General features: G+C 45.6%; 4 protein-coding genes across 4 annotated transcripts; 3 read left to right on the plus strand and 1 right to left on the minus strand.

Annotated features, from left to right (window-relative positions):
* The first annotated feature begins 1,281 nt into the window (after window positions 1-1,281).
* On the plus strand, window positions 1,282-1,985 carry LOC135825256 (complement C1q tumor necrosis factor-related protein 2-like). The gene has a single exon (XM_065337998.1). It carries the CDS (start codon window positions 1,323-1,325, stop codon window positions 1,977-1,979), a length of 657 nt encoding a protein of 218 aa, XP_065194070.1. The 5' UTR covers window positions 1,282-1,322; the 3' UTR covers window positions 1,980-1,985.
* Window positions 1,986-9,149: 7,164 nt separating this feature from the next.
* Window positions 9,150-10,437, plus strand: LOC135825242 (complement C1q tumor necrosis factor-related protein 2-like). Its single transcript, XM_065337981.1, is given in 2 exon segments — window positions 9,150-9,378; window positions 9,381-10,437. Coding segments are annotated over 2 exon segments (654 nt in total). The 5' UTR covers window positions 9,150-9,176; the 3' UTR covers window positions 9,833-10,437.
* Window positions 10,438-12,399: 1,962 nt separating this feature from the next.
* Window positions 12,400-13,532, minus strand: LOC135825294 (complement C1q-like protein 2). The gene has a single exon (XM_065338032.1). The coding sequence runs from the start codon at window positions 13,421-13,423 to the stop codon at window positions 12,776-12,778; it is 648 nt and encodes a 215-aa protein (XP_065194104.1). The 5' UTR covers window positions 13,424-13,532; the 3' UTR covers window positions 12,400-12,775.
* Window positions 13,533-16,810: 3,278 nt separating this feature from the next.
* Window positions 16,811-24,864, plus strand: LOC135825043 (uncharacterized). The gene is made up of 3 exons (XM_065337777.1): window positions 16,811-17,475; window positions 20,491-20,833; window positions 23,742-24,864. The coding sequence occupies exons 1-3, from the start codon at window positions 16,835-16,837 to the stop codon at window positions 24,402-24,404; spliced, it is 1,647 nt and encodes a 548-aa protein (XP_065193849.1). The 5' UTR covers window positions 16,811-16,834; the 3' UTR covers window positions 24,405-24,864.
* The last annotated feature ends 1,832 nt before the right edge of the window (window positions 24,865-26,696 follow it).

Here is a 26,696-nt window from a genome sequence, read left to right on the forward strand (position 1 = left end):
GTCTAACATAGCTGCTCGCTATCATCGCTTCCGCGATTGGCATGTCTGAGTCTGAGTCTGAGTGTGTGCATATGACTGGATGTGTGTGTATGTGGGAGGGCTGGATGACATCGCCAATGGCGTTGATTCAGTAACATCATCATTGTCCTCATCTCATGCCACGATTTCAGAACAGCTATTTCCAGTCTTTCCTAGTTCCATTCAAGAAGCCCCTATGGGAAATTGGGGACCAGTCATTACTTCAGTCAGTTTGTTCATATTACCTACACGTACACGTACACGTATATGTATGTCTATCGGTACACTTACGGCATATTAAACTGCAGCAGTAAGAATTGTTGATACGTACAATGTAGATTGACGGCATGTTACAAGGCGGAGCACGGAGTGTGCAATCTACCAGAAAAGGCTTACATACCAAGCCTATGACTTGTATTCGACTACATTGTAGAACCCTCTTCGTTCCTACTAGCAAAACCTGCACGCAAAAAATACTTCCACATGATGAGGACCAAATGTGATGGCTGTGACACTGATGTGCGCAATACACAATGACGTGCACGATGTACATGTACATGATTGTGCAGGTACATAGTACATAGTGCATGTGTCAATACGATGCACCACATAACAGGTAAAAGTGGGAAAAGAAAGAATCTCAGAGGTCGCCCTGGGACCAGATAGATACCGGTATACAACTTTAGGAATGAACTTTTACTTCTCAGCATGTCTCTTTTGGAAGCAGAGCTACGTTCCTCAGACATAACGCACTAGCTCGACGTTGTCGACAGATGCATGACTCTCATTTTGATTTTCTTTTAAGAGCTACATGCACAAAAGCAAATACATTGTATGTCATCCGGCACTATGCCGACCACCATCATAACCCGGATAGCGGAGACCGCACACTCCTCACTATTTTTGGCTGCGTTTTGTTCCCATAGGCAAGCAAGCCATCCTCCGTGCGTCTTTCAACAGATGCTGCTCAATCTACTCGTGGTACTCATGCTAGTATAGTGTGGAAGAACACACGCAGACACACGGCAGTTCTCAGGCACAGTATGTGCATGCACATGTATATGGAATGCATTTGGCTGTAATGGCGATGGAAGAACGCCATGAATCACACAGAGCTGGAATATCTGGATCAGCCTGTAGTGTAGAAGCCGGAGACCATCAGCGTTGATCTAGGCTTGATCTATCCAGGGTTAATCATCATACCACATCCACTCCTATAAAAGCCAAGCTGGTTGCCAGAACGTTGATAAAAGACTGTAGTTGAGGACAGAATTGTTTCTATTGAGCACATCTGAAAATACAACATGAAGTGTTTCTTGCTCCTTGCTCTGCTTTTGGGCGTGAGTGCTCAGTTAGCCTGGGCCACTGGGTATTCTAATCAGGTATGCCTCAAGCTGCCCCAGGGCCCCAAGGGACCCAGAGGTAACATGGGGCCACAAGGTCCTGCAGGTCCGCAGGGCGAGGACGGTTCGCAAGGCCCCGAAGGGTCAATGGGCCCCGCCGGACCCGATGGTGAGGACGGAGAGGATGGTGAACCTGGCATGCCGGGTAGACCAGGTAGCTCTGAACTGCGCAGTATTCCGATCAGCCTGGCCTTCTCCAACCCATCTCTACATGCACCCAACCCGTTCTACATGAGTCTTCTCTACTCTTACTTCAATGGTCGCTACTTCGTGGGAACTCCCAGCCGACAGCGCTCTCTGGGAGGCAATGCCAACTTCAACCTGGGTCGTGGCGCTGTCAAGCTGGTTCGATGGGGAACGGAGATTCGTATTCCATTGGTGAAGTCCTATGAAGGTTCTCCCGTGTGCAAGGTTCACTTCCAAGACATCTTCAGCCACGCAAAGGTCTATGCCACCAGCACGTTCCTAGCCATCAAGCTGCCCACCATCTGGAAGAGGAGACAGACGCACATCCAGGCCGTTTGCTGGGGTGCTTTCCCGAAGCCCGCCAAGAACTAATAAGAGGTGCAGCGGCAGCCAATACTTGAACTGCCTAGGTATCACATGTCACTTTTTATTCTTCATGTACGTACATGTTTAGAAACTGAATTCCATTATATCGCATCCAAATTATACTTCGCTATCCCTCCATCATTGCTCTTCTTACTCGGTAAAGGGAAGAGTGTTAGCATGTCAGTATGCTTGCGAAGTGTGATCACACTCGGAGAGGATGTTAATTCTGGTATTTTCTTTTAGCAGAATCAGATTTGGAGGCACTTGTATGGATGCGTTTAAGTTCTCTTCAAATACATGTACTGCATATCATATTCAGGATGCTAGCGGCAGTACTTGGTTCTTTTGGAACCGGACACGAAATTTCTTCTTTTTCTAACGCCATTATGGTTTGTGGAAATCAAGTTCGACAATTCATTATGATTATTTTGATATTTTCCACTTATCGCTGTTCATCATGGAGTATCAGTTCACCTGGTGTCCATTTACTGTTGTTTCTCTGAACGAATGTTCGGGATAACAATTACTGGAGAGAACGGAAAGAGGAATGGGGCCTTTGAACTGTAGTTTTCTTGGCAGTAGATTTTTATTTTGACCAAACGAGACAAAACGACGCCAGCAGACACCAGCACGAACCCTGAACCAGTCACACTCCGCAGCAGCTAGAAGTTGCTTCTGACAAGCCTTGTTTCGTTCCATTATGATAACGGGAATTCATCGGCCAAAGTTGGAGGATACTGCCGGCAGAAAAATTAGCAGAATTTCATACTTCTTCAGGTATGTTTCATGTTTTGTACGTGGAAAATAAATGGATAATAACCTGAGGAAGTGCCCGTCATCAGGTGTGTACGGTTCTGCCAATTTCAGTGTTTTTCGAACAGCATTTGCCAATTTTACGAGCATTTATCCACGAAGGGCTAGCTCACATTGCAAACAGCAACTGGATAAACATAGATGTTTCAGCCCTTATAAATGTATTATACTCTAGGACTGAGCCAATTAAGTATAATGTAAAACTGAGCAAGGACACATGGGTTACGAGTTATGAGCAACTATTCACTGCAGTGCCAAGATAATGTTATGCAGTCAGATTTGTTTGATCTGTTTGTTTACGCACTGGAGAAGTGTTCAAGCTACATGTACATTTCCATGTAGGTGTAAGGTCGTTGAATACCTACATGTGAGTAGTCTGTCAGGTTTGTACTTTTTGTATCACTTTCTGACTGCTTATTATCTTGTTTCAGTAGTGGAAAGTTACTCATAACTCGCAACACATAACCCATTTTGTCCTTTCTCAGTACATGCCAGCCTTGGCGGATTTTGCTGGCGTAATATCTGGCCAGAAATTGTGCTCTGGCATGAAAGGACTTCTGAGAGGAGACAGTTGCCATAACATTACGAAGCTGACTGAAAATTAATGCTCCAGGCATATTTATTAATTAGGCATATCACTGGAAATAACCTTGTGAATGTTACCCCTTGTAATCCGTGATGTCATGGTGCCAGAGTCGTTTGCAAAATGCAACAAGAGTGCAAGAAGGGTACAGTGTAGCACCATCATCGGCTTAATGGACCTTATGCCATTTGTACAGATCCACAAAATCCCGAAAATCCCGTAGACCCGGTAGGGTGTTCATTGTGTGCTATGCATGCGCATTTGACCGTTTTAGCGTCATAATTCAATGATCGGCAGTCGCTTTTCCAGCTTCTTCACTTTGGTTAGAACTAATGTCTACCTAGATCTTTGTCAGAAAAGGTTTTCGTATGAAATGCTTTCAGGCCCCATTTCTTAGTGGAAATAGCAGAAAACACAATAGGGTTCGACACCCTACCGGATCTACGGGATTCTACGAGATTTCGTGGATATGTACAAATGGCATAAGGGCCATTCCAGCATAATGAAGTAAAATCATGGCCATAATTTGGGCATAGTGGAAATCATAATTCAGCAATTTACCGATCTCGAGCATAATAATCCGCCAAGGGCTAGTACATGCATCGTACAAGAACAATGTGCATGTAGGTGGGAAAGCTCAACTAACTCCAGCATATCGACATGTCTCCCTGGATATTGTACTATTTATTTTGCCATTTTTAAAATATGGTCAATGTTCGAAGAGGTATCGCCTTTTTCATTGCAAGATCACCCACCATGGCTCATGCTGATAGCCAAGAAACAGGTTTCCATTAGATATCGTCAAATTTATGCTCGATACATTATTATGGCTATGGCTAACGAGCACACGACATTTACATGTACATGTACATGTATACAGGTATGTATATCCCTGACTTCTACACTCCCTGAATGAAACGCACATGAATACGCTTATGGTTTTGAAAATCTTCAATTAATGTTGTGGAAGCAGTCGAAAGATAATAAAATTAATTACGTAGAGAACGGACTTATAGATGTGAAAGATAAAAGATAAAACATGAGATTTCAAAGGTACGTCTGTTCACATTTACATGTACATGTTTGATGGGTTGCCTTGGTATGGGCTGGCATGGAGTATAATTTTGGAAAAGGTGCCTATAATCTGAAGATAAAAGAGATGTTTTCGCTTTAATATACCGATATATGTAAATTGTACATCCTTAAATTTAAGATGCGATTCAGCTGGTATGATTAATGATGCAAGCCCTCATCTGAACAGCGAGCACACATTGAGGTCGCAAGAAAACCAGTCCAAGAGAACATGCGATCTCCCAACTACTGTATTAGTGACATTATACCTCAGCGTGTGTATGAAGCTACGTGCACATTTACCTCCACCGCCGCCGCTGCTGCTGTTGTAACGCAGAGTAGTTTAGCCTCGGTAATTGGTCATGGCTCCGTGGCAGGTGATCTGAAGACCAGTGCGTACCTTGTGCCAGATGTAGGGCAGAGTAAGGTCCAGGTAGGTGGCCTGTGGGTTCAGCTTGATGTGCGAGAACACGTGACCAAGCTGCACAGTACATACTGGAGCACCCAGGTAGCTGGTCTTGAAGGGAATGCGCAGTGTGTGTCCGTGGTTTATCAGGGTTGCACCGCTGGGGACGAAGTTGGCCACACCGCCGACGCTGACTGAGTCGTTGCCACCAGCGCAGCTGGCAAACTTGCTGTAGGCGAAGATGCAGTTGAGCAGGCTGATTCTGTACGGGTTGGGTCCTTGCAGGGATGGGTTGGAGAAGATGATCTTGACTGGGATGAAGGTGATAGCGCCTGGCGCACCGGGCATACCTGGTTCACCATCCTCCCCATCTTGACCATCCTCACCAGCAGGGCCCATCGGACCTGCGGGGCCCGTGGGTCCCATGTCCCCATCAACACCAGTAGGCCCCATGGGGCCTTCAGGTCCAGTGTCACCCTTCGGCCCACGGACAGGCTTGAAGCAGACCTGTCCTGATCCGAGACCTGTGGCCGAAACCAGGCCGAGGGCCAAAAGGAGGCAAAAGCTAATGAGAAGGACACGCATCTTGTCAGTTGGACGAGTTTCCAATTTGTTCTAATCGTTTCGCTTTGATCTGAATGTTGCTAGAGATTTTCGATGACTTTCTCTTGGCCGTGTCTTCTGCTTTTATAACGTTACTGGACAGAGAATTCTATCTACGAGCACTGCGGACTCTCTGGAGAGCGTTCAGCTGATAGTATGCTGGGGGACGGAAGCTCTGGAACTGCCCAATGATACCCGGCTTACGGTCCGAAGCTCTGCATTGGCCGATGACACTAGGCAGGTGGTCCCATGCTCTGTATTGGCCGATACCACCAAGCTGGCGAATCCTCTCACTACACAGTGTCATACTGGACTGGGAACATCAAGAAATTGTGATCAGAAATTCGAATGAATACATTTGCCATAGTTGACCGGTCTTTGCACACTTGCTGTACAGATCTGAGGCATGTACAATATACATGTCATGCACATGTACATTGTACATATCGAAGATATGGGCAAGACTGTTGCTGGAGCTTTGCTGCAGGGTGCCCGGTCTAAAGGAGGAAAATCCAGTGGTAGTTGTCTGTTACAGGACATAACCTGTACAATTGGAAGAGAGTAAAGCAGAGATTCTGGCTAACAGAGACATTAAAAACATTCCTCACAATCCTGGGACAGGGAGGTTTCACTCTGCAGCCCAACCGGTCTGCCTTCCCAGTGTTTCGTTCATCCCGGCACCACCCACCGGGCATTACTCGGTGACGATTATGTTATGCCGTAGCTTTGACCGAATACCCCTACGAGCCTCCTGATGGTAGTGCATTGTGATGAGACCGGAGAAGACCTATACGCACCAAGAAGTGGGTCTTTGTGCATTGCTTCTCCATATATGGCTGCCCGTTAGAAACATTCCACGGGACCAAAGCGACATTTGGATGGCATGCTGTCAGAAGAAATGGATGCCGTTGCCGGACATTTATCAGATCATACATCCAGGCAGTGTCCTACACAGATACATGTACATGCATGACGTACTCGTACTGGGTATACATGTGAGAAGTGTGGATACAAATGGCTAGACGAAGTTGAGTCTGAAGAGGCCCTCTCACTAACTCACTCACTCACCCACTGTCACCCAGCGCCGGCTAGTTGCAGGCAACAGTCGTGGTACTTCAAAGTAGAATGCATACAGTTACACAGTACGGAAAATCGGGATTATGCTTCTACAGAACATCGCGGCCGGGTGAATGTACAGTCATTGGGCCAGTTTTTGGAGTGTCTGCGAATGCTAGATTAGTGCAGTTGTGGAGCTCTGCAGATGTCGAGACTCATCTGGAGTACAGTTTTGAACTACAATTCCTTTGCTAACATACTGTCTATTACAAGTTACTGTATACGAATTGAGAGAGGCCCTGAACCGGAAATATCAACCGCATTCGTACAGACATGTACATTTACATTTACTGCATGCACTGTTCGGAGTAGCGGTCAGCGCCCGCACAATAATCACAAAGTTTAATGGAAATATCAAACCTAAACGTTCAGTCATGTACATGTACATCAAAACTGCATGCACTATTCGGAGTAGCGGTCACCAGTCGACCGATAATCACAAATGTGCAGAACACTTCATGCTACGATCACCCAGCTAAATACATGTATCGCCAGGGCAGTACTGGTATGACAATACAGTGCCAGTGGTAGACCCCAGGTCCCCAGACTCAAGTGTGCACCGCGGTACCGGTACACAATCATAAGAGTTAATATACACGTTCACGCAGCAGGCCTACGTACCGTAACACCGGGCATGTGTGTGTGAATGTGTGTGTGTGTGTGTGTGAATGTGTGTGTGAATGTGAGTGTGTTTCTGTGTTTGTGAATGCGTGTGTGTGTTTCTGTGTGTGTTTCTGTGTGTGTGAATGTGTGTGTGTGAATGTGTGTGTGAATGTGTGTGTGTTTCTGTGTGTGTTTCTGTGTGTGTGTGTGTTTCTGTGTGTGTGTTTCTGTGTGTGTGAATGTGTGTGTGTGTGTTTCTGTGTGTGTTTCTGTGTGTGTGTGTTTCTGTGCGTGTTTCTGTGTGTGTGTTTCTGTGTGTGTGAATGTGTGTGTGTGTGTGTGTGTGAATGTGTGTGTGTGTGAATGTGTGTGCTTCTGTGTGTGTGTGTGTGAATGTGTGTGTGTGTGAATGTGTGTGTGTTTCTTTGTGTGTGTGTGTAGGTGTGTGTGGATACCCTGATGCCGTCAATCCTTTTTCTGCACCTTGTCCTCACCCACTTACTGAGGTGTGGTGAGTCCATAAGTGGGGTCATTTTCAAGTCCACCCAGAGTTTTGGGGATTTCAGGGGGTGTCGGTCGTTGGGCGGTTCAATAACCAATTGAGTCATCTTTCTAAGATTCCTTTTGAGTCTCTCTCCCCTCTCCCGGGGGACTCACGTGACCAGTTTTGGTAGTGAGCAACAAGTACAGTACAAGTACAGTGTGCATGTGACTGTATGTGGGAGGGCTGGATGACATCATCAATGGCCTTGACTCAGTAACATTGCCCTGTTCTCCTGACACGATTTCAGAACAGCTATTTCCAGTCTTTCCTAAATACATTCAAGAAGCCCCTTCAGAAAATTGGGGACAAGTCGTTACTTCAGTCAGTTTGTTCATATACTACCTACATTTATGTCTATCGGTAGACTTACGGCATGAATGCAGCAGTAAGAATTGTTGCTAGGTCGACTGCATGCTGCAAGACGGAGACCGCTTGCAGTGTGCAATCTACCAAAAAGGCTTATGTACCAAGCCTATGACTTGTATTCGACTACATTGTAGTGCCGTTTTTTGTTCTTACTGGCAACTCGTACACGCAAAAATACTTCAACATCATGAGGACCAAAGCTGATGGCTGTGACACTGATGTCTGCAATGCACAATGACGTGCAAAGATGTACATGATTGTGAATGTACATAATACATGACGTGATTGTATCAATACGATGTACCACATGACAGGTAAAAAAGGGGAAAGTATCCCAGATGGCGGCCAGTGACTAGATGTGCAGACAACAATAGGAATGACCATTTACTTCTCAACGTGTCTCTTTTAGGAGCGGAGCAGGGTTCCTCAAACGCCCTGGCTTGACATTGTCGACAGATGCAGGACTCCCATTTGATTTTTTGATGAGCTACATGTGTGCGTGCTCTAATATTATTATTTCTACCAGGTAAAGCCGATTTCTCTCTCAATGCCTAGTGTACATTGTACAAGACATTCGTACACCGCTCCATCGACATCCAGTACTACTAGCCACAGCAAGTGCCTGAAGTATTGCAAAAGCAAATACATTGTAAGTCAGCCGGCACTATGCTGACCGCCATCATAACCCGGACAGCGGAGAACAGATTCCTCACTATGTTTGGTGCGTTTTGTTCTCATGAGCAAGAAAGCCATTCCATGTACGTCTTTCGACAGATGTTTCTCAAACTACTCTTGGTACTCATGCTAGTATTGTGTGGAGGAACACACGCAGACACACGGCAGTGCTCACGTACAGTATGTGTATGCACGTGTGTAATGGAATGCAATAGCTTTAATGGCGATGGAAGCACGCCATGATTCACTCAGAGCTGGAATATCTGGATCAGCCTGTAGAAACCGGAGACCATCGGTGTTGATCCAGGGCTAATCATCATACCACATCCACTGCTATAAAAGCCAAACTGGTTGCCAGAGTGTGGATCAAAGTCTGTAGATGAAGATAAAAAGAATTCTGTTCAGCATATCTGAAAATACGACATGAAGTGTTTCTTGCTCCTTGCTCTGCTTTTGGGCGTGAGTGCTCAGTTAGCCTGGGCCACTGGGTACTCTAATCAGGTATGCCTCAAGCTGCCCCAGGGCCCTAAGGGACCCAGAGGTAACATGGGGCCACAAGGTCCTGCAGGTCCGCAGGGCGAGGACGGTTCGCAAGGCCCCGAAGGGTCAATGGGCCCCGCCGGACCGATGGTGAGGACGGAGAGGATGGTGAAGCTGGCATGCCGGGTAGACCAGGTAGCTCTGAACTGCGCAGTATTCCGATCAGCCTGGCCTTCTCCTACCCATCTCTACATGCATCCAACCCGTTCTACATGAGTCTTCTCTACTCTTACTTCAATGGTCGCTACTTCGTGGGAACTCCCAGCCGACAGCGCTCTCTGGGCGGCAATGCCAACTTCAACCTGGGTCGTGGCGCAGTCAAGCTGGTTCGATGGGGAACGGAGATTCGTATTCCATTTGTGAAGTCCTACGAAGGTTCTCCCGTGTGCAAGGTTCACTTCCAGGACATCTTCAGCCACGCAAAGGTCTATGCCACCAGCACGTTCCTAGCCATCAAGCTGCCCACCATCTGGAAGAGGAAACAGACGCACATCCAGGCCGTTTGCTGGGGCGCTTTCCCGAAGCCCGCCAAGAACTAATAAGAGGTGCAGCGGCGGCCATTGCTCGAACTGCCTAGGTATCACATGTCACATTCTATTCTTCATGCACGTACAGGTTTAGAAACTGAACTCCACTTTATCACATCCAAAATATACTATGTTATCGCTCAATCATTGCTCTTCTTATTCGGTAAAGGGAAGAGTGTCAGTATGCTTGCGAAGTGTCATCACACTAGGAGAGGATGATTATTCCCGTATTTTCTCTTCATAATTTTCTCTTGTTGAAAACTGATCTCCATTATATCGCATCCAAAATATACTCCGCAATCGCTCCATCATTGCTCTTCTTACTCGGTAAAGGGAAGAGTGTAAGCATGTCAGTATGCTTGCGAAGTGTGATCACACTCGGAGAGGATGTTAATTCCGGTATTTTCTTTTAACAGAATCAGATTTTGAGGCACCTGTATGGATGCGTTTAAGTTCTCTTCAAATACATGTACTGCATATTATATTCAGGATGCTAGCGGCAGTACTCGGTTCTTTTGGAACCGGACACGAAATTTCTTCTTTTTCTAACGCCATTATGGTTTGTGGAAATCAAGTTCGACAATTCATTATGATTATTTAGATATTTTCCACTTATCGCTGTTCATCCTGGAGTATCAGTTCACCTGGTTACCATTTACTGTTGTTTCTCTGAACGAATGTTCCGGATAACAATTACTGGAGAGAACGGAATGGGGAATGGAGCCTTTGAACTGTAGTTTTCTTGGCAGTAGATTTTTATTTTGACCAAAGGAGACAAAAAGACGCCAGCAGACACCAGCACGAACCCTGAACCAGTCACACTCCGCAGCAGCTAGAAGTTGCTTCTGACAAGCCTTGTTTCGTTCCATTATGATAACGGAAAGTCATCGGCCAAAGTTGGAGGATACTGCCTGCAGAAAAATTAGCAGAATTTCATACTTCTTCAGGGATGTTTCATGCATGTTTTGTACGTGGAAAATAAATGGAGAAGAACTTGAGGAAGTGCCCGTCATCAGGTGTGTACGGTTCTGCCAATTTCAGTGTTTTTCGAACAGCATTCGCCAATTTTACGAGCATTTATCCACGAAGGGCTAGCTCACATTGCAAACAGCAACTGGATAAACATAGATGTTTCAGCCCTTTTAAATGTATTATACTCTAGTACTGAGCCAATTAAGTATAATGTAAAACTCAGCAAGGACACATGGGTTACGAGTTATGAGCAACTATTCACTGCAGTGCCAAGATAATGTTATGCAATCAGATTTGTGTGATCTGTTTGTTTACGCACTGGAGATGTGTTCAAGCTACATGTTCATGTACATGTAAGTAGTCTGTCAGTTTTGTACTTTTTTATCACTTTCTGACTGCTTATTATCTTGTTTCAGTAGTGGAAAGTTACTCATAACTCGCAACACATAACCCATTTTGTCCTTTCTCAGTACATGCCAGCCCTTGGCGGATTTTGCTGGCGTAATATCTGGCCAGAAATTGTGCTCTGGCATGAAAGGACTTCTGAGAGGAGACAGTTGCCATAACATTACGATGCTGACTGAAAATTAATGCTCCAGGCATATTTATTTATTAGGCATATCACTGGAAATAACCTTGTGAATGTTACCCCTTGTAAGCCGTGACGTCATGGTGCCAGAGTCGTTTGCAAAATGCAACAAGAGTGCAAGAAGGGTACAGTGTAGCACCATCATCGGCTTAATCGACCTTATGCCATTTGTACAGATCCACAAAATCCCGAAACTCCCGTAGACCCGGTAGGGTGTTCATTGTGTGCTATGCATGCGCATTTGACCGTTTTAGCGTCATAATTCAATGATCGGCAGTCGCTTTTCCAGCTTCTTCACTTTGGTTAGAACTAATGTCTACCTAGATCTTTGTCAGAAAAGGTTTTCGTATGAAATGCTTTCAGGCCCCATTTCTCAGTGGAAATAGCAGAAAACACAATAGGGTTCGACACCCTACCGGATCTACGGGATTCTACGAGATTTCGTGGATATGTACAAATGGCATAAGGGCCATTCCAGCATAATGAAGTAAAATCATGGCCATAATTTGGGCATAATGGAAATCATAATTCAGCAATTTACCGATCTCGAGCATAAACCGCCAAGGGCTAGTACATGCACCGTACAAGAACAATGTACATGTAGGTGGGAGAGCTCAACTAACTTCAGCATATCGACATGTCTCCCTGGATATTGTACTATTTATTTTGCCATTTTTAAAATATGGTCAATGTTCGAAGAGGTATCGCCTTTTTCAGTGCAGGATCACCCACCATGGCTCATGCTGATAGCCAAGAAACAGGTTTCCATTAGATATCGTCAAATTTATGCTCGATACATTATTATGGCTATGGCTAACGAGCACACGACATTTACATGTACATGTACATGTATACAGGTATGTACATGTATATCCCTGACTTCTACACTCCCTGAATGAAACGCACATGAATACGCTTATGGTTTTGAAAATCTTCAATTAATGTTGTGATAGCAGTCGAAAGATAATAAATTACGTCGAGAACGGACTTGTAGATGTGAAAGATAAAAGAAAAAACATGAGATTTCAAAGGTACGCGTGTTCACATTTACATGTACATGTATGATGGGTTTCCTTGGTATGGGCTGGCATGGAGTATAATTTTGGAAAAGGTGCCTATAATCTGAAGATATAAAAGATGTTTTCGCTTTAATATACCGATATATATATAAATTGTACATCCTTAAATTTAAGATGCGATTCAGCTGGTATGATAAATGATGCAAGCCCTCATCTGAACAGCGAGCACACATTGAGGTCGCAAGAAAACCAGTCCAAGAGAACATGCGATCTCCCAGCTACTGCATTAGTAACATTATACCTCAGCGTGTGTAGGAAGCTACGTGCAAATTTACCTCCACCACCGCCGCTGCTGCTGTTGTAACGCAGAGTAGTTTAGCCCCGGTAATTGGTCATGGCTCCGTGGCAGGCGATCTGAATACCAGTGCGTACCTTGTGCCAGATGTAGGGCAGAGTGAGGTCCAGGTAGGTGGCCTGTGAGTTCAGCTTGATGTGCGAGAACACGTGACCAAGCTGCACAGTACATACTGGAGCACCCATGTAGCTGGTCTTGAAGGGAATGCGCAGAGTGTGTCCGTGGTTTATCAGGGTTGCACCGCTGGGGACGAAGTTGGCCACACCGCCGACGCTGACAGAGCTGTTGCCACCAGCACAGCTCGCGAACTTGCTGTAGGCGAAGATGCAGTTGAGCAGGCTGATTCTGTACGGGTTGGGTCCTTGCAGGGATGGGTTGGAGAAAATGATCTTGACCGGGATGAAGGTGATAGCGCCTGGTGCACCGGGCATACCTGGTTCACCATCCTCCCCATCTTGACCATCCTCACCAGCAGGGCCCATCGGACCTGCCGGGCCCGTGGGTCCCATGTCGCCATCAACACCTGCAGGCCCCATGGAGCCTTCGGGTCCAGTGTCACCCTTCGGCCCGCGGACAGGCTTGAAGCAGATCTGTCCTGATCCGAGACCTGTGGCGGAGACCAGGCCGAGGGCCAAAATGAGGCAAAAGCTAACGAGAATGACACGCATCTTGTCAGTTGAACAAGTTTCCAATTTTCTCTAACCGTTTCGCTTTGCTCTGAATGCTGCTTGAGCTTTTCGATGACTTTCTCTTGGCCGTAAGGTCTGCTTTTATACTCGACAGAGAGTTCAACCCACGAGCACCGCTGACTCTCCGGAGAGCATTCAGCTGTTACATGTAGTATAGGCTGGCGGACGGAAGCTCTGGAGCTGCCCAATGATACCCGGCTGGCGGTCCGAAGTTCTGCATTGGCCAATGACACCAAGCAGGTGGTCCCATGCTCTGTATTGGCCGATGCCACCAAGCTGGCGAATCATCCCACTACACAGCATCAGACTAGACTGGGGACATCAATAGCTCCATTACTTTATAATATTGGTTTGTGATCAGAAATTCTGCTGAATACATTTGCCATAGTTGACCAGGCTTTGCACACTTGCTGTACAGATCTGAGTGCATGTACATTGTACATATCGAAGATATGGGCAAGACTGTTGCAAGGGACTTCGCTGCAAGGTGTCCGGCTTAGAGCAGGAACGATCCAGTGCTAGTTGTCTGTCACAGCACATAGCCTGCACAATTGGAAGAGACTAAAGCAGAGATTCTGGCTAACAGAGACATTAAAAAACATTCCTCACAGTCCTGGGACAGGGTGGTTTCACTCTGGAGTACAACCGGTTTGCCTTCCCAGTGTTTCGTTCATCCCGGCACCACCCACCGGGCATTACTCGGTGACGATTATGCTATGCCGCAGCTTAGACCGAATAACCCTACGAGCCTCCTCATGGTAGTACAGTGTGATGAGACCGGAGAAGACCTATACGCACCAAGAAGTGGGTCTTTGTGCATTGCTTCTCCATATATGGCTGCCCGTTAGAAACATTCCACGGGACCAAAGCGACATTTGGATGGCATGCTCTCAGAAGAAATGGAGGCAGTTGCCGGATATTTACAAGATCACATATCAAGGCAGTGTCCTACACAGATACATGAACTGGGTACATGCATGACATACTCGTACTGGATATACGTGGGAGAAGTGTGGAAGCAAATGGCTAGATGAAGGTGAGTCTGAAGAGGCCTTCTTCACCCAGCGCCGGGTAGTTTCAGTCATGGTACTTCAAAGTAGAATGCATACCGCGTACCGGTATGCAGTACGGAGAATCGGGATTATGCTTCTACAAAAATCGAGGCCGGGTGAGTGTCCAGTCATTGGGGCAGTTTTTTTTAGTGTCTGCGATTGCTAGATTAGTGCAGTTGTGGAGCTCTGCAGATGTCGGAGCTCATCTGGAGTACGGTTTTGAACTACAATTCCTTTGCTAACATACTGTCTATTACTAGTTACTGTATACGAATTGAGAGAGGCCCTGAACCGGAAATATCAAACCTTAACGTACAGATATGTACATTTACTGCATGCACTATTCGGAGTAGCAGTCACCGCCCTAACAATAATCACAAACGTGCAGAACACTTCATGCTGCGATCACCCAGCTAAATTTCACCACGGCAGTATTGTTAGGACAATACAGTGGGCGACCCCAGGTCCCCAGACTCAAGTGTGCACCGGGACACAATCATAAGAGTTAATTTGCATTACATGTACATGTATATTGTAGTGGAGTGAATGCTGCTGTCTGATGATGATCGCTCCGATGCGTGACACTTTATTAAGTAACAGCTAACACAGCCTTTCGCCTCTGTTGTGTGTGTATACTGCTCTGTACATTCGTACATTGAGCACTCTACCTCGAGCTTCCAAGACCGGCCTTGTTTGTGTACATGTACATGTACATGACATAATTATAATGTATAACATGTAGATGTAGCTGGTAATGCCTGCAATTACATGTTCATGTTCATGTACATGTACATGTACATGTATGTGTGTGCGTCTGTATGTGTGTGTGTGTGTGTGTGTGTGTGTATGTGTGTGTGTGTGTGTGTGTGTGTGTGTGCGTCTGTTTGTGTGTGAGGAGGTTTGTTTGGGGAGCTCCCTGCAACACGCCCTCGCCATGGTCCACGCAAGCGGTGGCGTGACGTCATCGTGGATGATCTCCGCTCCATCAGCCCCCCTGTGCCTTCTGACTGCTGGTTTGATGCTGCCCAGGATCGCTCTGCCTGGAGGCAGATTGCTCACCGTCGTCCTCCCGCCCGTGCTCCTCCTGATCCTGACTCTGGCTTCCGCTGCGCATGTGGAAAGGTCTGCCGTCTTCCTGGGGATCTCAAGCGCCACGCTCCGTACTGCAAAGCTAGCAGATAGTCCCTTCGCTATCATTGCCATCCGCAATGGGCACGTTCAAGGTTCAAGGTTGTGTGTGTGTGTGTATATGTGTGCCTGTGTGACAGTGTGTGTGTGTGTGGGGGGGGGGGGGGGACTGCATGACTTCAGCAATGGCGTTGACTCTGTAACTTTGCTATGATCTCCTGTCACGACTTCAGCGGACCTATTTCCCCCAAATCCATTCAACAAGCCCCTGTATGATATTGGGGAATGGGGGCCAGCCGTTACTTAGGTCAGTTCGTTCCTTTACGGCATGTACGTCTATTGGTTACCTTATTGCATGACTGAAACAGGAGACTTGTTGATCAGTTGACAGCAGGTTACAAGGCGGAGAACGCACTGTACAATCTACCAAACAGGGCTGACATTATACACCAAGCCTGAGATTTGTATCCATTTCTACCATGGCTTTTGGGGGAGGTTGGCTATGGAGAATAGTGTACAACTCTCTTTCGCCATCCGCTACTATTACTATTAGTGCCTGCTGAGTCGCAAATGCAACTACATGTATAATGTACATGTGCAAATATTACACAGCAATGAACCAAAAAAATCTCTTTCCGCTGTTACTCGGAGTTCCGTGTGAAAACACTCATCAGACAGCATATGGACATGTACATTTACATTATGCACATGTACATGTATGTTTTCCGGCACTATGCCGACCGCCATCACAACCCGGATAGCGGAGACTACACTCCCTATTATATTTGGTGCGTTTTGTGCATACCGGCAATCAGGCCCTTCTCCGTACGTCTCCCCCCAGATGTGGCTCGATCTACTAGTACTCATGCTAGTACATAGATAGTGTGGAAGAACACACGCAGACATACGCCAGTGCTCACGTACAGTATCTATACTATAACATAGTCCATTATTATGAAATGCATCGGCTGTAATGGCGATGGAATACATCGGCTGTAATGGCGATGGAAGAACGCCATGAATCACCCAGAGCTGGAATATCTGGATCAGCCTGTAGTGTAGAAACCGGAGTCCATCGGTGTTGACTCAGACTTGATCTATCCAGAGTTAATCCTCACTGCTATAAAAGCCAAGCTGGTTGCCAGAGTGTTGATCAAAGCCAGTAGTTGAAGACAGAAGTGTTTCTATTGAGCACATCTGAAAATACAACATGAAGTGTTTCTTGCTCCTTGCTCTGCTTTTGGGCGTGAATGCTCAGTTAGCCTGGGCCACTGGGTACTCTAATCAGGTATGCCTCAAGCTGCCCCAGGGCCCTAAGGGACCCAGAGGTAACATGGGGCCACAAGGTCCTGCAGGTCCGCAGGGCCAGGACGGTTCGCAAGGCCCCGAAGGGCCAATGGGTCCCGCCGGACCCGAAGGCCAGGACGGAGAGGATGGTGAAGCTGGCATGCCAGGTAGAGCAGGTAGCTCTGAACTGCGCAGTATTCCGATCAGCCTGGCCTTCTCCAACCCATCTCTTCATGCACCCAACCCGTTCTACATGAGTCTTCTCTACTCTTACTTCAATGGTCGCTACTTCGTGGGAACTCCCAGCCGACAGCGCTCTCTGGGCGGCAACGCCAACTTCAACCTGGGTCGTAGCGCTGTCAAGCTGGTTCGATGGGGAACGGAGATTCGTATTCCATTTTTGAAGTCCTACGAAGGTTCTCCTGTATGCAAGGTTCACTTCCAGGACATATTCAGCCACGCAAAGGTCTATGCAATTAGCACGTTCCTGGCCATCAAGCTGCCCACCATCTGGAAGAGGAGACAGACGCACATCCAGGCCGTTTGCTGGGGCGCTTTCCCGAAGCCCGCCAAGAACTAATAAGAGGTGCAGCGGCGGCCATTGCTCGAACTGCTTAGGTATCACATGTCACTTTCTATTCTTCATGCACGTACATGTTTAAAACTGAACTCCACTTTATCACATCCAAAATATACTCCGTTATCGCTCCATCATTGCTCTTCTTATTCGGTAAGGGGAAGAGTGTCAGTAGGCTGTCATCACACTAGGAGAGGATGATGATTCCCGTATTTTCTCTTCATAAAATCAAATTTGGAGGCACCTGTATGGATACGCTTAAGTTCTCCTCAAATAAATGACATTCTACATTAAAGTCCGGATGCTAGGACCGGTTCCCTGGGAACCCGGCACGAATTTTCCTGTTCTTTTTAAGGCCATTATGTTAGGTGGAAACCTGATCTGCGTGCCATGGAAATCAAGTTCGACAACGCATTATGATTATTTAGATATTTTCCACTTATCGCTGTTCATATTGGAGTATCAGTTCACCTGGTTACCATTTACTGGTGTTTCTCTGAACGAATGTTCTGGATAACAATTACTGGAGAGAACGGAATGGGGCCTTTGAACTGTAGTTTTCTTAGTAGTAGTTTTTTTATTGTGACCCGACGAGACAAGACGACGCTTGCAGACACCCACACGAACACTGCACCAGTCACACTCCACAGGATTTAGACGTTGCTACTGACAAGCCTTGTTTCGTTCCATTTTTGATAACGGGAACGCCTTGGCCAGCGTGGGAGGATATTTCCGGGAGAAAAATTGGCAGAATATTAATTTGTATGTTCATGCATGTCCAAAAAATTGGTATGGGAAAAATAAATGGAGAAGAATTCGAGGAAGTGCCTGTCATAATGTGTGTATGGTTCTGCCAATTGCAGTGTTTTTCGAGGAGCATTTGCCAATTTTACGAGCATTATCCACCGAGGGCTAACTCACACTGCAAAAAAAACTAAATAAGCAGAGATGTTTCAGCCCTTATACATGCATTATACTCTAGGACTGAGCCAATTATATTACAATGTAAAACTGTGAAAGGACACATGGGTTACTGCAGTAACAAGATTATGCAGTCAGGGTTGCGCACTAGAGATGTGTTCAAGCTACATGTACATGTAGGTGTCAGGTCGTTGAATACCTACATGTAAGTAGTCTATCAGGTTTGTACTTGTTAGTTATAACTTTCCGACTGCTTATGATCTTGTTGTTTAAGTAGTGGACAGTCACTCATAACTCGTAACCCTTTTGTCCTTTTTCATTTTTACAGTACATGCTAGCCCTTGGCGGATTATGCTGGCATAATTTCTGGCCAGAAATGATGCCCTGGCACAAAAGGACTTCTGCGACCAGACAGTTGCCATATTCTTATGATGCTGACTGAAAATTAATGCTCCAGGAATATTTCTTAAAGAATCGGCGCGGAGAAAGCAATTTTATGAGTGCAATAAAGAGTATAATAGATGCAGACATGGCCAGACAACAACAAGTTCATGGAATTTAAAGGATTTTATTGTTCAAAATCGATTTTCGTGTTCCGCTCTTCAGTGAATATTATCGGAACTGAGGGTGATGTGTACAAAAAAGAACATTAATTAAAAGTGTGAAACAAAAGGAAGTGCTACAGCATTACATAGTAAGTGTCAAACAAAGTGCTAAAATATATAAAAAATACTAACTGAGTGCAAACACAAAGCTATTATGTAATGCTTTAGCACTTCCTTTTGTTTCACACTTTTAATTATGCATTTATTTTAATGTTCTTTTTTTGGATACATTACCCTCAGTTCCGATAATATCCAATAAAGTGCGGAACACGAAAATCGATTTTGAATAATAAAATCCTTTAAAATTCCATGAACTCGCTGTTGTCTGGCCATGTCGGCATATATTATACTCTTAATTGCATATTAACTGGTTTCGAGTGAAAGAGACAAACGATTTTTTGCATATTTACTATTTAGGCATATCACAGGAAACAACCGTGTGAAAGTTACCCCTTGTAAGCCGCGCTGTCATGGTGCCAGCATCGTGTGCAAAATGCAACAAGAGTGCAAGGGTACAGACTACAGTATAGCACCATCATGGGCTTAATCGACCTAATGCCATTTGTACAGATCCACGAATGCGCATAATTCCAGCATAATGCATCATAATCACTGCAATAATTTGGGAATAATGGAAATCATAATTCAGCAATTTGCCCATCTCAAGCATAATCCGCCAAGAGCTAGTACATGCACCGTACATGAACAATGTACATGTACATGTACATGTAGGTGGGAGAGCTTAACTAACTCCAACGCATCTACATGTATCCCTGGATATTGTACTATTTATTTGGGAATTTTTAAAATATGGTCAATGTTCGAAGAGTTATCGCCTTTTTCGATGCAGGATAACCCACCATGGTGCACGCTGATAGCCAAGAAACAGGTTTAGATTATATATCGTCAAATTTATGCTCTAGACATTATTGTGGCAATGGGTAACGAGAACAAGGCATTTACATGTACATGTACAGTATATCACTGACTTCTACACTCCCCGAAATCAAACGCACGTGACGTTCATGGTTGTGAAAATGGTCAATTATTGTGGTGGAAGCAGTGGAAAGATAATAAATTACGTCGAGAACGGACTTGTAGATGTGAAAGATAAAAGAATAAACATGAGATTTCAAAGGTACGTGTGTTCACATCTACATGTATGATGAGTTGTCTTGGTATGGGCTAGCATGGAATATAATTTTGGAAACGGTGCTTATAATCTGAAGATAAAAAAGATGTTTTCGCTTTAATATACCGATATATGTAAATTGTACATCCTTAAATTTAAGATGCGATTCAGCTGGTATGATTAATGATGCAAGCCCTCATCTGAACAGCGAGCACACATTGAGGTCGCAAGAAAACCAGTCCAAGAGAACATGCGATCTCCCAACTACTGCATTGGTAACATTATAGCTCAGCATGTGTATGAAGCTACGTACATTTTCTGCTCAACCGCCGCCGCTGCTGCAGTTGCAACGCAGAGTATTTAGCCTCGGTAATTGGTCATGGCTCCGTGGCAGGTGATCTGAAGACCAGTGCGTACCTTGTGCCAGATGTAGGGCAGAGTAAGGTCCAGATAGGTGGCCTGTGGGTTCAGCTTGATGTGCGAGAACACGTGACCAAGCTGCACAGTGCATACTGGAGCACCCAGGTAGCTGGTCTTGAAGGGAATGCGCAGTGTGTGTCCGTGGTTTATCAGGGTTGCACCGCTGGGGACAAAGTTGGCCACGCCGCCGACGCTGACAGAGCTGTTGCCACCAGCACAGCTCGCGAACTTGTTGTAGGCGAAGATGCAGTTGAGAAGGCTGATTCTGTACGGGTTGGGTCCTTGTAGGGATGGGTTGGAGAAGATGATCTTGACTGGGGTGAAGGTGATAGCGCCTGGTGCACCGGGCATACCTGGTTCACCATCCTCCCCATCTTGACCATCCTCACCAGCAGGGCCCATCGGACCTGCCGGGCCCGTGGGTCCCATGTCCCCATCAACACCAGCAGGTCCCATCGGGCCTTCAGGTCCAGTGTCACCCTTCGGCCCACGGACAGGCTTGAAGCAGATCTGTCCTGATCCGAGACCTGTGGCCGAGACCAGGCCGAGGGCCAAAAGGAGGCAAAAGCTAACGAGAATGACACGCATCTTGACAGATGAACCAGTTTCCAATTTTTGCTAACCGTTTCGCTTTGCTCTGAATGCTGCTTGAGCTTTTCGATGACTTCTTCTTGGCCGTAACGTCTGCTTTTATACTCGACGGAGAGTTCTACCCACGAGCATCGCTGACTCTCCGGAGAGCGTTCAGCTCGTACATGTAGTATAGGATGGCGGACGGAAGCTCTGGAACTGCCCAATGATACCCGGCTGGCGGTCCGAAGTACTGCATTGGCCGATGACACCAAGCAGGTGGTCCCATGCTCCGTATTGGCCGATACCACCAAGTGGCGAATCATCCCACTACACAGCATTAGACTAGACTGGGGACATCAATAGCTTCATTACTTTATAATATTAGTTTGTGATCAGAAATTCTGCTGAATACATTTGCCATAGTTGACCAGGCTTTGCACAATTGCTGTACAGATCTGAGTGCATGTACATTGTACATATCGAAGGTATGGGCAAGGGACTGGGACTTCGCTGCAAGGTGTCCGGTTTAGAGCAGGAACGATCCAGTGCTAGTTGTCTGTCACAGCACATAGCCTGCACATTTGGAAGAGACTAAAGCAGAGATTCTGGCTAACAGAGACAATATAAAACATACCTCACAGTCCTGGGACAGCGAGGTTTCACTCTGGAGTACAACCGGTCTGCCTTCCCAGTGTTTCGTTCATCGCGGCACCACCCACCGGGCATTACTCGGTGACGATTATGCTATGCCGCAGCTTAGACCGAATAACCCTACGAGCCTCCTCATGGTAGTACAGTGTGATGAGACCGGAGAAGACCTATACGCACCAAGAAGTGGGTCTTTGTGCATTGCTTCTCCATATATGGCTGCCCGTTAGAAACATTCCACGGGACCAAAGCGACATTTGGATGGCATGCTCTCAGAAGAAATGGAGGCCGTTGCCGGACATTTATACGATCCCATGTTCGGGCAGTGTCCTACACAGATATATTATGTGCATGCATGACGTACTTGTACTGAGTGTACGTGTGAGAAGTGTGGATACAAATGGCTAGACGAAGTTGAGTCTGAAGAGGCCCTCTTACTCACTCACTGATCCACTGTCACCCACCAGCGCCGGCTAGTTGCAGGCAACAGTCGTGGTACATCAAATTAGAATACATACCGGTATACAGTACTAGGAAATGGGATTTTGCTTCTACACAAAATCACGGCCGGGTGAGTAGTGTGCAGTCACTGGGGCAGTTTTTTTAGTGTCTGCGAATGCTAGATTACGGTAGTTGTGGAGCTCTGCAGATGTCGAAACGCGTTCTGGAGTACGGTTTTGAACTACAATTCTTTTGCTAACATACTGTCTATTACTAGTTACTGTATACGAATTGAGAGAGGCCCTGAACCGGAAATATCAAACCTAAACGTACAGACATGTGCATTTACTGCATTCATTATTCGGAGTAGCGGTCACCGCCCGCACAATAATCACAAATGTGCGGAACACTTCATGCTGCGATCACCCAGATAAATTTCACCACCGCAGTATTGTTATGACAATACAGTGGGCGATCCCAGGTCCCCAGACTCAAGTGTGCACCGGGACACAATCATAAGAGTTAATTTGCATTACATGTACATGTATATTGCAGTGGAGTGAATGCTGCTGTCTGATGATGATCGCTCCGATGCGTGACAGATTATTTTAAGTTACAGCTAACACAGCCTTTGGCCTCTGTTGTGTGTGTATACTGCTCTGTACATTCGTACATTGAGCACTCTACCTCGAGCTTCCAAGACCGGCCTTTGTTGTTGTTTGTATTCTTTATTTAGAGTGGGAAGTCCAAAACAGGCCCTAGCCTAATAACAATGGTCCCACTAGTGAGGGAATGTTGTATTTCTGTGCATAAGGATCAGGCCTTGTTTGTGTATATTGTATAACATGTACATGTATATGTACATGTATATGTACACGTAGCTGGTAGTGTCTGCAATTACATGCACGTGCCGTAATACAAGGTACAAATTTAATATTACACAGCAATGAAGCAAACAAATCTCTTTCTGCTGTTACTTGGAGTTTCGTGTGAAAACACACATCAGACAGAATATGTACATGTACATTTACATTATGCACATGTACACATGTATGTCTTCCGGCACTATGCCGACCGCCATAACAACCCGGATAGCCGAGACTACACTCCTCATTATATTTGGTACGTTTTGTGCATTCCGGCAATCAGGCCCTTCTCTGTACGTCTCCCGACAGATGCTGTCAAATCACTCATAGTACTCATGCTAGTACATAGATAGTGTGGAAGAACACACGCAGACATACGGCAGTGCTCACGTACAGTATCTATACTATAACATAGTCCATTATTGTGAAATGCATCGGCTGTAATGGCGATGGAGGAACGCCATGAACATCTTGATCAGCCTGTAGTGCAGAAACCGGAGGCCATCGGTGTTGATCCAGGCTTGATCTATCCAGGGTTAATCCTCATACCACATCCGCTCCTATAAAAGCCAAGCTGGTTGCCAGAGTGTTGATCAAAGCCAGTAGTTGACGACAGAAGTGTTTCTGTTGAGTACATCTGAAAATAATACAACATGAAGTGTGTCTTGCTCCTTGCTCTGCTTTTCGGCGTGTGTGCTCAGATAGCCTGGGCAACTGGGTATTCTAATCAGGTATGCCTCAAGCTGCCCCAGGGCCCTAAGGGACCCAGAGGTAATATGGGTCCACAGGGTCCTGCAGGTCCGCAGGGCGAGGAAGGTTCGCAAGGCCCCGAAGGGCGAATGGGCCCCGCCGGACCCGAAGGCCAGGGCGGAGAGGATGGTGAACCTGGCATGCCGGGGAGACCAGGTAGCTCTGAACTGCGCAGTATTCCGATCAGCCTGGCCTTCTCCAACCCATCTGTGCATGCACCCAACCCGTTCTACATGAGTCTTCTCTACTCTTACTTCAATGGTCGCAACTTCGTGGGAACTCCCAGCCGACAGCGCTCTCTGGGCGGCAATGCCAACTTCAACCTGGGTCGTAGCGCTGTCAAGCTGGTTCGATGGGGAACGGAGATTCGAATTCCATTTGTGAAGTCCTACGAAGGTTCTCCTGTATGCAAGGTCCACTTCCAGGACATCTTCAGCCACGCAAAGGTCTATGCCACCAGCACTTTCCTGGCCATCAAGCTACCCACCATCTGGAAGAGGAGACAGACGCACATCCAGGCCGTTTGCTGGGGCGCTTTCCCCAAGCCTGCCAAGAACTAATCCTAGATGAAGCGGCGGCCATTGCTCTAACCGCTTAGGTATCATCTGTCACATTCTATTCTTCATGCACGTACATGTTTAGAAACTGAACTCCACTTTATCACATCCAAAATACTGCTCTGTTATCGCTCCATCATTGCTATTCTTGTTCGGTAATGGGAAGAGTGTTAGCATGTAAGTATGCACACTCGGGGAGAATCAGAATTCCCGTATTTCTCTTCATAAAATCAGATTTGGAGGCACCTGTATGGATGCGTTATCTTCAAATACATATTATATTGCGGATGCTATCGCTAGCACTCGGTTTCCTTGGAACCGGACACGAAATTTCCTGTGTTTTTCTACACTATATTGTTATGTGGAAACCCGATATCCGTGTCACGGAAATCAAGTTCGATAACCCATTATGAATATTTATGATTATTAAGATATATTCCAGTTATCGCTGTTCATCCTGGAGTATAAGTTCACCTGGCTACCATTTACTGTTGTTTCTCTAAACGAATGTTCCGGATAACAATTACTGGAGAGAACGGAATGGGGAATGGAGCCTTTGAACTGTAGTTTTCTTAGCAGTAGTTTTTAATGTGACCGAACGAGACCAAACGACGCTTGCAGACACCCGCACGAACACTTCACCAGTCACACTCCACAGGACCTAAACGTTGCTACTGAAAAGCTTTGTTTCGTTCAATTATGATCACGGGAACTCCTTGGCCAGCGTTGGAGGACATTTCCGGCAGAAAAATTGGCAGAATATTAATTTTGTATGTTCATGCATGTTTGGTATGGGAAAATAAATGGAGAAGAATTCGAGGAAGTGCCTGTCATAATAAGATGTGTGCGCTTCTGCCAATTGCAGTGTTTTTCGAGGAGCATTTGCCAATTTTACGAGCATTTATCCACGAAGGGCTAGCTCACACTGCAAAAAACCAACAACTGAATAAACAGAGATGTTTCCGACATTATAAATGTAGAACACTCTAGTACTGAGCTAATAGGAACATGTGAAAATGAGCAAGGACACATGGGTTACGAGTTATGAGTAGCTAAACACTGCAGTACCAATAAAATATGCAGTCAGATTTGTGTGATCTGTTGGTTTACGCACTGGAGATGTGTTCAAGCTAAAGGTCGTTGAATGCGCAAGTAGTCTGTCAGTTTTGTACTTAGTCGTAACTTTCTGACTGCTTATTATCTTGTTGCAGCAGTGGATAGTTACTCATAACTCGTTACACGTTTTCATAGGCGCTACAAGTGTAAAATTATCCTCGAATGGGAAAGCATATCTGTTCAAATGTATGACTTCATAATTATAGAACAACAACAACAATAATAACATAAACAACAACAACAGCAACAACAACAGCAGCAACAACAACAACAACAAAAACAAAACTAACAACAACAACAACAACAACAACAACAACAACAACAACAACAACAACAACAACAACAACAACAACAACAACAACAACAACAACTCTTATTACTCTTATTGGCCACAGGCCATCGTGAGAATAAAAGATTTCAAACAACAACAACAACAACAACAACAACAACAACAACAACAACAACAACAACAACAACAACAACAACAACAACAACAACAACAACAACAACAACAACAACAACAACAACAACAACAACAACAACAACAACAACAACAACAACAACAACAACAACAACAACAACAACAAACACAACAACAACAACAACAACAACAACAACAACAACAACAACAACAACAACAACAACAACAACAACAACAACAACAACAACAACAACAACAACGACAACAACAACAACAACAACAACAACAACAACAACAACAACAACAACAACAACAACAACAACAACAACAACAACAACAACAACAACAACAACAACAACAACAACAACTACTACTACTACAACAACAACAACAACAAAAACAACAACAGTCACGACACCACGATGCATCTTCTACGAGCAGACTTTTCACTTACAGATCCATGCTCAGTTGACGTCTTCTAGAGATCCTGGCGCGACGAATACCGTCGAGCCAGTCTCAGGTTCTTAACAATAAATATTCCATGAACCATGGAACCTTTGGATCCGTTGCATCATTTTCATGAAATACCTCATCAAATTCAAATTCGTTACTTGTAGTACTCCCTCATTGATTTGTTTCCGTCTTCTCTTTGTGCCCTGCTCATGATTGTACTTTCCTCTTCCTCCTATTCTTATAAATATCACTACTTGTAACATGGAAATTGTGGGCACAGGTTCTGCGATCGAGTCCACCAACTA

This window comes from Sycon ciliatum, chromosome 9 (genome assembly GCF_964019385.1).
Source record: "Sycon ciliatum chromosome 9, ocSycCili1.1, whole genome shotgun sequence".
NCBI lineage: Eukaryota > Metazoa > Porifera > Calcarea > Leucosolenida > Sycettidae > Sycon > Sycon ciliatum.

Excerpts from the sequence above, each read along its gene's own strand:
- LOC135825256 (XM_065337998.1), top strand. The coding sequence starts at position 1,323 with ATGAAGTGTTTCTTGCTCCTTGCTCTGCTTTTGGGCGTGAGTGCTCAG.
- LOC135825294 (XM_065338032.1), bottom strand. The coding sequence starts at position 13,423 with ATGCGTGTCATTCTCGTTAGCTTTTGCCTCATTTTGGCCCTCGGCCTG.
- LOC135825043 (XM_065337777.1), top strand. The coding sequence starts at position 16,835 with ATGAAGTGTTTCTTGCTCCTTGCTCTGCTTTTGGGCGTGAATGCTCAG. Across the intron at positions 17,476-20,490 it reads TGCTGGGGCGCTTTCCCGAA|TTGCAACGCAGAGTATTTAG; the intron begins GCCCGCCAAGAA and ends CCGCTGCTGCAG. Across the intron at positions 20,834-23,741 it reads CAGTTGAGAAGGCTGATTCT|TACAACATGAAGTGTGTCTT; the intron begins GTACGGGTTGGG and ends ATCTGAAAATAA.